Source organism: Juglans microcarpa x Juglans regia, chromosome 2D (assembly GCF_004785595.1).
Source record: "Juglans microcarpa x Juglans regia isolate MS1-56 chromosome 2D, Jm3101_v1.0, whole genome shotgun sequence".
Classification (NCBI taxonomy): domain Eukaryota; kingdom Viridiplantae; phylum Streptophyta; class Magnoliopsida; order Fagales; family Juglandaceae; genus Juglans; species Juglans microcarpa x Juglans regia.
In genome coordinates this window covers 36,929,441-36,943,140 of record NC_054596.1, presented here as the reverse complement: position 1 = coordinate 36,943,140, position 13,700 = coordinate 36,929,441, and the positions used below count along the sequence as shown (strand labels likewise).

Below are 13,700 nucleotides of genomic sequence, written 5' to 3'. Positions count from 1 at the left end.
TGAGAGTTTAGTTTATCGAGTCGAGCTCGAACAAAGAATAAGAAAAAATCTCGAGCTCAAATATTTTGAGTCGAGTTGAGCTTGGCAAGCCAAAGACCAGCTCGACTCGGCTCGATTACAGCCCTATGCTCCACCTTTGAATCTTGATCTCGATCTCCCTTTTTACTAACAGCTTTACACTTTTTCCACCAAAAACATGAGGCTAAAGTTGAATGAAAATCACTTCTAAACCGTACTATTAGACTATTACCAACAAGTTATAAACCTCTCAAAAGTAGTCCGACAATGAACGGTCTAAAAAATCACTCTTATGGTGCCATTTCTTCGTGTCAAGCCAAGAAACAAAAAAATTAGAGTGTGTTTAGATGTTAAAGTGAGTTGAGTTGAGTTAAGATGATAAAATATTGTTAGAATATTATTTTTTAATATTATTATTATTTTGGGATTTGAAAAAGTTGAATTATTTATTATATTTTATGTTGAAATTTAAAAAAATTGTAATGATAAGTTAAGATGAATTGAGAGGAGTTAAAGATCCAAATTAAGCCTTAGCCTAATTAATTAGAGCCATTTCCCCCCTTTGTTGAGGTTTGGGCACTAATTATTCATAATAATTATTATTATCTGCCAACAAATAATAATAATTAAAAAGAAAAAGAGAAACAATTATTGCAACGGACTTTAATCAATCACATGAGACCCTTGACAACGTTTTATGGGTGGGTCATTTGCAGATTATACTTGCACATGGCACAGTGCACTGAAGCCACTTAAGACATTAATTATTTTGCAACAAAAACAGAGCAAAAGAGCAATTAATGCATGTAAACAATACACATGGTACTCCAGTGGACATGAGCTCGACAGTGGAAAGAAGCCACAGAAACCAGTAAGCATAAGCAGGAGATGGATGGCATATATGCATATATCAGTGATGGGAACAGCATCATTAAATTGACTCTGGAGGTAGAAAAAGAGTGCAATGATGTTTACTTGTCATTATGTTTCATCCAATTGTCTCATTTCTCATGCGGTTGGTTGTTTCTTTTGACTATATATCTTGTCGATAAAAGTAGGGTATGAAAATTGATCTATGTAAGACTGAGATAGTGTTGAAATTTCTATTAAAAACCACTTGGAATTGCTTATAAATAAATAAATAAAAATTGAAGAGGGTGGTCATGTACTGCTTTTGATGCGTTATTCAAGGGAGGAATTCTTTACTTTTTTGAATGATTTTGCATCAAGTTCTCTCTTGGGAATTATGAGAATGCATTGAATTAAGTCACAATAGAGAAAGCTAGGTGCTTGGGCTTCGAATTTCTGCCACAGTATAATGACATGCCATTTAGAATAAATAGAATTGCATCTTCCTTTGCCAAGCCGAGGAAAGGACAGCCATAAAAAGTGGATTTTGGTGCAATTTCATCAAAAGGTTGTGATACTGATAATGATATACTGAACTTCAACTATTTTGGAGAATCCCCTCCAAAATAAAAAAAAATAATTTGTATAAGTTTCAAATAGAGAAATCCTACGCAGTCCCTTTTACAAAAAAGTGGATGCTTTAAGCAAAACAGTCTAGTGGGCATCTACATCTAATTTTTTAGTGGAACTCACCTTTTACAAAGAGACTGCGTGAAACTTATCTATTTGAGACCTATAGCTAACGTTACTCTTACTTACTTTCAAAAATTGTGGGTCTTAAGCACCACTATAATGGCGGCGCATGGTCCACATTTGCATGATGAAATGTTGATCCAACAGTGGAGTGGAGAGTCATGGATCGATAGACAGTCAACTATAGAAAAGGAACATGGTGGTTGTGGGTGGGCAAACGACCTTAGATCATAGGTTTTAACTTTCGGAAAAAAGGAGGAAAGAAAGAGTAATAAAGGAAAATAACAAAGGCAGGAAGATGAGTCGAAGACTAACAGTTTCCAACATTCAAACACACCCTAGCAATTCATTCACCAACTCATTAAAACATCCCTACCAAAAAAAAGAACACTGCCAATGGTGTCAAGACCTACAAAACCTTGTACCAAATCGTGTAAACTTCATTATCATACATATGTTTTTTTATAGTATTACTTATAAAGCGATTATGCAATGTTTTCTTAATATAAACATGATCTCTAGAGGAAAAATTTACTAGTGCCATCAATTTAATTTTAGCTATGTTTTGTTTTAGTTAAAATCTTGGTTCTGCCACTGATTAGGGACAATTAGTTTTAAAAAGTTAGATAAAAGGAGGTCCAAAAACCATTACTTCAGTGGCTTATGGCAGACACAACCATGAGCCAATGGTTTGGGGCAGCAGATGATTGGCAATAGTAGAGTAAAGGACGACAATTCTACTGGTAGGAAGCATGGCGGGCAGAATGTTTAAAATCTGCCCAAGTCCTTGAGAGAAAGGAAGAATATTGGGAGAAAACAAGTGAAAAAAAACAAGGAAAGATGGAAAGGGGGATGATGCATTAGAGAGTCACCCCTCTTCTGAGCTGTCACTCCCTACATTTTTGTTTTTTAATTTTTTTGTAAATGCCCTTGTAAATTTCTTGATCTAGCTGGAGCTCACTGTTCATCCTTGAAGACAATTGGTAAACTTCCAGGAAAGGTGGACAGAGATTTTTCTTTCAGCTTAAAGGAAAGGTGGAGAACAGTTTTATGGTATTAATACATACCAAGCAGCACTCACTTTAGCAACAACCAGACTGAACAAAATTTGCCTAGTAACAATACATGAGAGAATCAACAATTCCAACCCACTTCTATTCTAGCCAACTTCTGAAGTGAAGTTAAATATTTCTTTAGCTCAAACTATGTCTCTGAAACTAAAGTACACACATTAGCCAATTTAGAGATCGGCTGAGCAATCAGCATAAAAAAGCATCTTCACCATAAGTGCATGTTGAAAGTGGTTATCATTCCGCTGCTGTTTCAATATGTCCTAGCAGCACAGCCTCCACAGACAATAGTCCTGAAGTTAAAGAAATATGCAAATTTAATGATACAAAGTAGTCCAGCACATCCTAGTGATAGGCTCGAGAGAGAATTTGAATCTGTATAGGGGGGTGATTCATTGAGGCCATGTAGCAAATCCATAATTATGATATAAAATACCTTTTACTTTTGCAAGATCGATTATAATGGAGAGGTTCCACATGTAAACACATCACATGGTCTTGCTTCTTAAAGAAGCATATAACCTTCATGATTAGTTTAATGGGAGCAGAGAAAGAGAAGATTTTTTGTCCATAAAACCATCCCATAAATTGATCATAATCACATAGCATGTAACTGTATTTAATAAGCCGGAGCCTGAGACTTCCTGGTTTGAAAGAACAACCATATCAAAGTCCTACTACCCAAAATAAGGGACCATAAGCTAATTGTTTTCATGACATTATTACTAGGATTTTGAACAATCCTTTTCCTGATTTGCCACAATTGAGATATGCGATCAAATTCTTTGCCTGGTTCCCCTTGGGGAAATATACAAGCATATAATTTATGATAAAAACATGTAGTGTAATACTTGGTACAAATTCTCCCTACTGATTTCTTATTCTTATTAGGCCTTTCTTTAACACTCACGGACTTCAGCTTTCTCACAATAAGTTTTAGTCCCATCTGCCTACAAGGCATTGGTAGAGGGCGAAAAAGGAGTGGTACTTTAACCATGAATTGCAGTCATTTGAATTTTTTTCCCTTATCTGAGCAGAGCTATTTGAGCATTCAAATGTACCTGACATCCTCACATCATTCTCTATACAAAAACCATTAGGTTGTAGACACCAATTAGGACACCTCTCAAGTAAAAATTTAGTGTCATCTCCTAAACAACTGAAGAACCTACTATCAGAAAATGCTAACCTACCACTTCTCTCTTTCTGAGGTAAGAAAGAAATACAATAGAACAAGGGAAAAATGTACTTACGCAATTGTGCAGCCAGACCTTCTGTGCCTTTTCTTCCTTGCCATCTCCTTCCTCCTTGGTGGTTGAAGAACAACCTTAATTGCAGTATCAAATACAGCTTTGACATTCTAAATAATTAGATGGAAGTCCTTGTCATTGTCTAGTAGTCTTGGCAAATCAAAATATTCCACAAGAGAACTATTCAGAAAGCACTGGAAATGGACTGACAACCTACCTGTTGAGTCTTAGAGCTGCACTCTATATAAGCTGCTGCACCAATTTGTTTCCTCAGTTCCTCTCCCTGTATATTTTGCCGAATTAGCTAATCTTATGCAACATAGATAAAATTTTCTGAGTATCTACGATTTTAATTTTAAAAAGATAAACAATGCTGACCTGAACCGAGGTAATGACATTAGATCCCATATGATCAGCTAAAAACCTACCATCCTCACGAAGATCTATAATATATAAAAATAATGATAAGCTCAATGTTATTCATAACATCTCTATACAATGATACCAAAGTATGCTCGATACAAAAATGTGAAGATGCCTACCTAACTTTGTTCCAACAAGAACAACTGGAACATTGGGTGCAAATCTTCGAAGTTCAGGCATCCACTGAGGGAAAAAACAACGAATGGATAACTTCAGTTACTGGTATACTGAATCTATAAACATTAGAAGCAAAAGCACCATACTCAGAAACAATAAACCAATGATGACTTCCTTGAAAGATCATGGAGATCAAATTTAAAGAGTACAAGTATCTGTTGAGAAGTCTCATACGGTTTAGGAACGAACTCATCTTGGGTTTTATAAGGAGTTACCCCACTCTTCCTATAAGGCCTTTTATGGGGAAAAATAGGTGTTTATATATGGTATCAGAGCAGGTTAACCTATAACCGATGATGAGCTCCTATGACCTACCCACGATGATGGTACCGAAAATACTAGCTCACACGTAAGAGGGCGTGTTGAGAATTCATACACGGCTTAGGAACGAACTCATCTTGGGCTTTATAAAGAGTTACCCCACTCCTCCTATAAGGCCTTTTATGGGTCGAAATGGGTGCTTCTATAGTATCTATGTCAAATGAAGGGGGAAAAAACAACTTCGTGGCTTTAATCAAAAGCATTAAATGGCCTACTTTTTCCAAACGTGATCTAAAATTGCAACAATAAAGGAAAAGGGAAAAAGAGAAAGTAAAAACAGGATAAAGTGACAAAGGGAACCGCATTCAAGTCAGTACCTTCTTAAGAACATTTTCATAGCTTGCCCTACTGATTAATGAGAAAGCTAAGACAAATATGTCGGCACCTCTATAACTCAGTGGCCTTAACCTGCTATAATCTTCCTGGCCTTCAAACCAGAGGGCAAAGAATCAAGAATATGTCACCGATTAAAATCACAACATCAAACTGTAAAGCGAGCAATTGTAGATGAAGCTTGTCTATTGGGCAAACTAATACCTGCAGTATCCCATAGTCCCAGGTTGACGATGTTCCCATCCACGGCCACATTGGCACTGAAATTGTCAAACACTGTGGGTATATAATCCTGTCAAAAGGCAACACATAGATTGAGAGAGACGTGGAGATAGATCCCTGGCGCAGTGCTCAAAATAGCACGCCCAATTCAAACTAGATTTTTTACTGTACAAAAACATATACCAAGCTTAAAAGAGAAGTGAATTTTTCCATACATTTATGCTTTGTTTAACTCACTTTTATTAAGGACCGGTTGAGGAGGGAAAGGCCCACGAGCAGAAACCTCATGAAATGGCCATAAATGGAACAAAACAAGAAACGGAAGGGTTTTTAGTCAGATTGGTACTGAAAGACTTACAGTGGGGAACTTGTTGCTGGTGTAACAAATGAGCATACAGGTCTTCCCAACAGCTCCATCTCCAACTGTGACACATTTAATGAACTTTGAAGCACTCATCTTCCACTCAAACTCCACAACTTGTACAGTAGCTCTTGAGCTACAGCACTGCTATATATGATAGAATCTTTAAAGTTAAAGTAAAAACAAGAAGCTTCAAGAAAAAGTTCTAACAAAACGAGACGAAGAAGGAAGAGAACAGTGTCTGGACGTGTGAAGATGATATGATATATAAATAAAGGAGCCTCTTCTGCTTTTCAAGAAAAGATTAAAACATAAACAAATGCGAGTAAAGTGAGAGAGACGGAGATACAGAGAAGTGTTATTCATTGTAGTCAAGGGGTTTCAGTGTACTTTTCCATCCCCCTCGATAGATTTCAAATCCAACGGGAGTGGAGAAAAAACTTTTTGAATGCAGAGGATATGGGCCCCTGTTTCAAACGGGCACTTATGGCCAAGGTTGCAAAGCTTGTCGCTTTATGTGATTTAGGCCCGTTTGGAGTCTTTGACAGTTTAATGAGATGTGAGAGTTTTAGATGAAAATTAAAAATTAAATAAAATATTAGTTTTTAATATTATTATTATTTTGAGATTTAAAAAAATGAAATTATTTATTATATTTTATATAAAAATTTTAAAAAATTATATTAATGAGATAAGATGAAATTGTTTCTGTATCTAAACAGACCTTTAAGAGCGCAATTATTCCTATGTAGTTCATTTTGTAAACATTTTGAGAATTTCTAGTACTCCTCCTTTATATTTCGTTCTCAACTCATTTATCGCATGTTAAGTTTTTTTAAAATATTATTTAAATATAAATTTTTCTTAATTTTCAATTTTCAATTTTTTTATATAATTATTATCTAATCATTATAATTTTTTCAAATTTCTAAATAAAACACAAAAAATAATCACCTTTTTTAAATTTCAAAATAAAAATTAAATTAAAAAATATATTTTAATAATATTTTTTTCATTTTTTTCTCTTTTTTTTTTTAAAAATTTAATAAAATATGTTAACTCAAACTATTTCATTACTATTTATAGATTTATCATCTCATCTCAACATCTAGATGAGGCCTAAGTATACATGAATAATCTTATTTGTTGTTGTAAAGGTGAAGAGTATGTTTCTAATAAAATGAATTTCATTTTCCTTCAGTTTTTTAACCTTATCATGCTTTTGCCTTAAATTACCTTTTCATTTCTAAAAGAAATAATAATCTAGTTAGTAGTGGACCTCAAAAACATTTTCACAGAACCCTTTTATATTTTAGTAATACTACGTATAGTCGTAGAATGTGCAAATACCGTACAGTCGTTTTGAAAAAGAGTGGGGTTCATTATTAAAAAAATAATTTTTTTCATGTAAGTCCCATATTTATTTACTTTTTTCAAAGCGACTATACGACGCTTGCACACTATGATTATAAATATCATTTCTCTTTATATTTTAAATAGACTTTACTACTTTTTTAGACACAAGAAATGCAGTCTTGATCATTTTTATTTTTCAAATTATTTTAATTAAACCCATCACTCTCATTAACAATAAACAAAATACACCTCAAATTTCTTTTCCGAAATTCTCATATTTTTTTTATAGGTACTCAAAAGAGTTCACACATAGACTTTACTACAAAGGCTCTCGTCTCACTCCGTTGTAATTTGTTGATGTCATATTATTCATCATTCATTAGATTAAATTTTTGTAATAACAAATTCAATGATAGTAAAGAATACCACCTTGTATAAGAGAAATGATTTATACAAAGAACATGTCTCGTTAAAACATTTCCAATAAAAAACCCGATGAGAAAAAAAAACCAACGGCGAAGGAAAAATAGTACAATATTCTTGTGTACCTTGGAATGCTTTAGGATTACATCGTTAAAACCTTACAAAGGAAAATCCAATAGGAAAAAATCTTAGCGAAGGAAAAAGAGTACAATTCGTATGATTATTTTCTCCCTCTCAAAAGTATGTTGAGCTTCAATAGTTTACAATGAAAGATTTTTTTAGTTGACGCATTCCAATGCCGTGTACCAGCTTTTTAAATATTGCAGTTGGTAATGCTTTAGTAAATAGATCCACCAAATTGTCACATGATTGTATTTACTTGACATCAATATCACCGCTCTTCTAGAGCTCAAATGTATAAAAGAATTTTGGTGAAATATGTTCAGTTCTATCACCTTTAATATAGTCTCTTTTGATTTGTGTGATACAAACAACATTATCTTCATATATTATTGTTGGGTTATCTCTGATTGTGGATAAACCATACTTATCTTGAATGTGTTGAATTACTGTCTCAACCAAATACACTCCCTACTTGTTTCATGAATTGCAATAATCTCTGAGTAATTGGAAGAAGCAACAACTAATTTTTTTTGGCAGATCTCTATGAAATAGTTATACCTCCATAAGTGAACATGTACCTTGTATGTGATCTTCCTCTATGTGGATCAAAAAGGTAACCCAAGTCTATATAACCAACTAATTGATGATTTGATCCTTTTTGATAAAACAATCTTATGTCAACCGTTCTATGAAGGTAATGTAGAATATGTTTGACCTCATTCTAGTGCCTTCGAGTTTGTGCATAATTATATCTTGCTAGTAAATTAACTGAAAATACAATACTTAGTCCTGTGCAATTTACAAGATACATCAACGCATCCATTGCACTTAACTTCAAGACCAAGAATTTCTTCATCATCTTATCAAGAGTGAAATGGGTCTCTTTTCACATTAAGTGATCGTATAACTATTGGAGTACTCAAATGAGGAGCTTTGTCCATATAAAAGTGCTTTAAGGCTTTTTCTATATATGTTGACTGATGGACAAGAACTCCATTTGAAAAATGATCAATTTATAGACCAAGATAAAATTTTATTTTTCCAAGATCTTTCATTTCAAACTCAATTTTTAAATAATTTGCAGCTTTTATCAGCTCTTCTAAAGTCTCAACAAGATTTAAATCATCTATATATACCGTAATAATAGCAAATCCGAAATTTGACTTTTTTATAAAAACACATGGGCAAATTGGATTATTCTCAAATCCTTCTTTTATTAAACATTCACTTAGACGATTGTACCACATACGTCCTGATTGCTTTAATCCATATAAAGATCTTTGTAGCTTCATAGAATAAATACTTCGAGACTTTGAATTACATGCTTCAGGCATTTTATATCTTTTAGAAATTTTTATATAAATATCATTATCTAGTAATCTATAAAAATATGTTGTAACAACATCTATTAAACACTTATCCAAAAAATTTGAATATAATTGCATTAACTATAGAGAGTACGGTTTTTCATAATCAATACCGGATTTCTACGAGAAACCTTATGCAACAAGTTGTGTTTTGTATCTCACAATTTCATTTTTCTCATTACGTTTATGTACAAATACCCATTTATATCCAATAGACATCACATCTTTAGATGTTTGGACTACAGGTCCAAATATTTCATGTTTTGCTAGCGACATCAATTCTACATGAATTGCTTCTTCCCATTTTGGCCAATCATTTATACATCAACATTCATCGATAGTTTTTTGATCATTTTCACCATCACTTCTAGTGATATCAACAGTAACTTTAAATGAAAATATGTTACCGACAATAATTTTATTTCTATCAAATAATCTCTCGTACTTATATAATGTATCGAGATTTCGTTATTTTCAAGTACCTTTTCCTATTCAGGAGATTCCACTTCAAGTGATTCTATTTTGGGAGAATTTTGTGTAGAAAGTTTGGAGAGATCTATAGCTCTTGTTGCCTGTTTTGTGGGTACGGCTTATTCAAGAGTACTGATTTCTTTTATTTGTGTTTTTCTCTTCCGATGAGTCTTATCATTTGCATCAATAAGTCTTCCATGCTTTAGGCGTGTTTTAGACTCATTAACTGTTACATTATTTGACTATCCTACTGGGATATCAATATTTGCTGGAGTATTAGTAGCTGGAATGTGAGACTTCACCATTTTCTTGTTGTTAGTAAAGGCATCCGGTAATTTATTTGCAATAGTTTGCAAATAAATGATCTTTTGAACTTCCAGTTCACATTAATTTGTATGAGATTCAAGATGAGATAAGGTCAAAGTGTTCCATGTTATTTGCTTTTGTACTTTTGGCAACTTTCCTCCCCTTAATAGTGGGAAGAATATTTCATTAAAATGACAATCTTTAAAAAAAGCCTTAAAAACATCTCAATTAAAGGCTCGAGATATCTAATAATGGAGGGAGAACCAAAGCCAATATAAATTTCAAGTCTACGTTGATGACTCATCTTAGTGCGTTGAGGAGGTGCAATTGGAACATACATAACACAATCAAAAGAACAAAGATGAAAAATATTTGGTGGTTGGCCAAATGCAAGTTGCAATGGAGAATATTTATTATAGGTAGTTGGTCTTATTCGCAATGTTTTGAATACTGTACCGGTCAAGGCATTAGAACGAAATATTTCGGTACCGGTACTTTTTCGTGTACTGTTTCGGAATAGTCGATATATGAATAAATTATATATATCAATATATATAAATTATATTATAAAATAATAGTCTATATATGAATAAATTATATATAAATACATATATATAAAAATTATAAATAGCCTATTCTGAATTGGGGGTAAAAAAATGAGCTTGTAGTTTGAAAAAATGAAAAAAAAAAGAAGAACAAATTGAAGGTCGAAATATCGGCTGGTTCGAGCTGAAATATAGGCCGATACAAGCCGAAATATATGTATTGCCTGTATCGGACCATTGGCCTGTACGGCAAATATCGGCCGTACCGGCCGGTACAGTATGGTATTTAAAACACTGCTTATTCGAACCATTAATGCAGCATGCAAAATTGTATGTCTCCAAGCAGAGACATGTAGTTTTATTTTCAGAAGTAATGGTTAAGCAATTAATTGTAGACGTTTAATAAATGACTCAGTTAAACCATTCTGAGTATGTGTATGAGCAACATGATGTTCAACATTAATCACAACTGATATGCAATAATCATCAAAACTTTTAGATGTAAATTCTTCTGCATTATCCAATCGAATAGACTGAATTGAATAATCAGGAAATTGAGCTCATAATCAAATAGAAAGTAGACAAAAATGTGACCATCTAGTTAATGCATCTATTAAAACTATAAAATATCTAAATGGCCAACATGGTAGATGTATAGGTTCACATATATATATATATATATATATATATATCCATGGATTCTTTGTAAAAATTATGGAGATTCAAAAATTACATTGGAAGGGGATGATCTGAAAATTAGCTTTCTTTTGAAACATGCTACACATAGATAATCATTTGGCAAAAGAATCTTCTGGTTCTTTAAGGGATGTCCATATGAATTTTTAATTATTCGACACGTCATGATTGATCCCAGATGACCAAGATAATCATGTCAAATCATAAAAATTTGTAGATAAAAGCATTTCTTATGCATTACAATATGTGATTTAATTGTTTTCAATGTTATATAATATATCCCAGAAGAGAAAGCTAGCTGTTTTTCTAATATGAGCTTCTGATTCAAATTTATTATTGTAATGTAAAGATATTTATCATTGCCTTTATTGGTGGTTTCAATATGATAACCACTACGAGTAATGTCTTTAAAACTCAATAAATTTCTTCTAGATTTTGAGGAATACAAAACATCGTCAATACAAAATTGTATTCCTTTTGGCAACATGATGTTTACTATTTCGGAGCCTTCAATTAAGTTCGATGGCCCAGATATTGTATTGATGTTGGCTCTATATAATGTCAAATATTGAAAATATTTCTTATCCTTAAGAATTGTGTACATTGTACAACTGTCTGCCAGACACATATCTTCACCAATCATCTTAGAATTGATCAAGAGATAACCTATAGACTGGTCGGGTTGGTTTTAAGCAAATAACACCCACCAATAAGGTTGTGACACGTAGCATTCTCCTGGATGAATTGTGTGATGCCCTGCATCATATTTGGTCTGCTATGTTTTTCCTCCCCTACTTTCCTGAAATCCCTTTCCATTACGCAAACCCTCCTCCTTTTGGCTTTCCTCCCTTCCAGTTTCCCACTTCACCTTTCTATCCCTTCCCATCTCGCAAATCCTCCTCCCTCTTGTTTGCCTCGACCACTTTCTCACCTCTGTCGCACGCCCTCTCCCAGACAAGTTGCACGCCCCTCTTGCGACACAGTCTCGACTCCTCAACATCCCTCGATGCCGTGACTCGATCTATCTCCAACCTTCGTCGACGCCCCTTGATGCCGCGACTCCTAGATTATTTTTTTCTCTAGTATGCCTTACCCTAACCTAGTTCTCCTGGATTATGATTTTGGTGTGTTTTTGTAGGTCTCCTGCTTTCTTGGCAAATTGTGGCTGTAATATTAATTCTTGTATAAAAAATATTCTTTAGGGGCCTATGCACTTCTAGTGAACTTCTTTGCAAAAATATTGTTATTTCTTTCAATTTTCGACTATTACTTAAGCAATGATAGTTTGGTACTACAAACTACTTCCAGTTCTCATCATATTTCGGTTTTACATAGAAACATGACAATATTTCAGCAATGCTAGTCTAGAAATAGAACCATGTATTCATTAGTCATCAAGCAAGATCAGGACTTGAAAAGATGAAAAGAAATCTTAAACATGATTATCACCGTTGGCTACAATTGTGTCTTTCAAACATTTTGTCAAACACCTGGTTAGCCATGAACAACCAAAGCATATAATGTAAAAGAGTAGAAATACGTGAGCAACACCAAAGTCCCTGGACTCAACCATGAACAACCGTTAGTTGGTGACTCTGCGATGGTGGATGACGGACCAGTGGCAGTGGAGTGGCGGTAGAACTGCACTTGCATAGTGGGCGACGAACTCGTGGGCTGAAATCGGGAAAAATCGGCCAAGGAGGACACTGGTGGCAGTTGTCTCTGGATGTGGAGGCGAAATCGGCGTTCTGGAAGCACACGGTCGCGAAGTCTAAAGTCTGGAAGCAGAAACACGCTGAGCTGAAGTCGCCTTTCTATCCCATGCGCACGAGTCTACTGTGAGTTTATTGTATTTGTTGAGGTGTCAAGACTTAAGTGGAGGCCTGTTATTCAAGTCTTATTGGACCAACGGCTCAGATACAGTTCTAATTGGTCAATGCATCAATAGAATTCATGTCTACTTATAAGCAAAAATATGTATAAAACTTTATTAATGCAAAAGAAAGTCTAACAAGATGTATTAAAAGATAACGACTCAAATATAATGTAATTATAATAAAGAAATTAATTGTTATGGTCATATGCATCACTAATTAAAATATTATTATCTCTGTTTGGATCTATAAAGAAACCAAGAATATCGAGATGAGTTAGAACCATCATATTTGGATTATCAAAATAAGTTAGATGATCTTCTAGATCCTTGTGGTCGGCAAAATTCAATTCGACCCATTTTTCTTTTTTTCTTCATAGATGCTTGATAGAGGTCCACCAAATGTTTGGACGTACGACAGGTACATGACCAATTCCTTTTCATACCACGCCTGTGACATTTATTTTCATATTCTTTTACAGACTTATTCTGCAAGTCTTTATTTTCATCTTACTTCGTCGTGGTGTGATTCCACTTCTAGTGGTATGGAGCATTTTTTTTTTAGAAATTTTGAGTACGCTCTCATTGATCTCGATAATTTTTTTTTTCTATCACGCCTGCGACCACAGATTCTTTTGATGAAATGAGATTTCATTCACTTCAGGGAATGAAGTAGAACTGGTTGGATGAGACTAATGATTTTTTATTAACAACTCGTTGTTTTGTTCAACCACTAGTAAACAAAATATTAGTTCAAAATACT

General features: G+C 33.9%; 1 protein-coding gene across 2 annotated transcripts; it reads right to left on the bottom strand.

Moving 5' to 3' along the window:
* Positions 1 to 2,666: 2,666 nt before the first annotated feature.
* On the bottom strand, positions 2,667 to 6,242 carry LOC121251093 (rac-like GTP-binding protein ARAC7). 2 transcript variants are annotated; one of them, XM_041150411.1, is made up of 9 exons: positions 6,127 to 6,242; positions 5,775 to 5,921; positions 5,399 to 5,486; positions 5,179 to 5,288; positions 4,483 to 4,546; positions 4,319 to 4,383; positions 4,158 to 4,223; positions 3,944 to 4,050; positions 2,667 to 2,983 (listed from the first exon to the last, which is right to left on the bottom strand). In XM_041150411.1, the coding sequence occupies exons 2-9, from the start codon at positions 5,871 to 5,873 to the stop codon at positions 2,944 to 2,946; spliced, it is 639 nt and encodes a 212-aa protein (XP_041006345.1). In that variant the 5' UTR covers positions 5,874 to 5,921; positions 6,127 to 6,242; the 3' UTR covers positions 2,667 to 2,943. The 2 variants fall into 2 exon arrangements, with proteins under 2 accessions (XP_041006345.1, XP_041006344.1); XM_041150410.1 differs by lacking the exon at positions 6,127 to 6,242 and having other exon boundaries at positions 5,775 to 6,115.
* Positions 6,243 to 13,700: the final 7,458 nt, after the last annotated feature.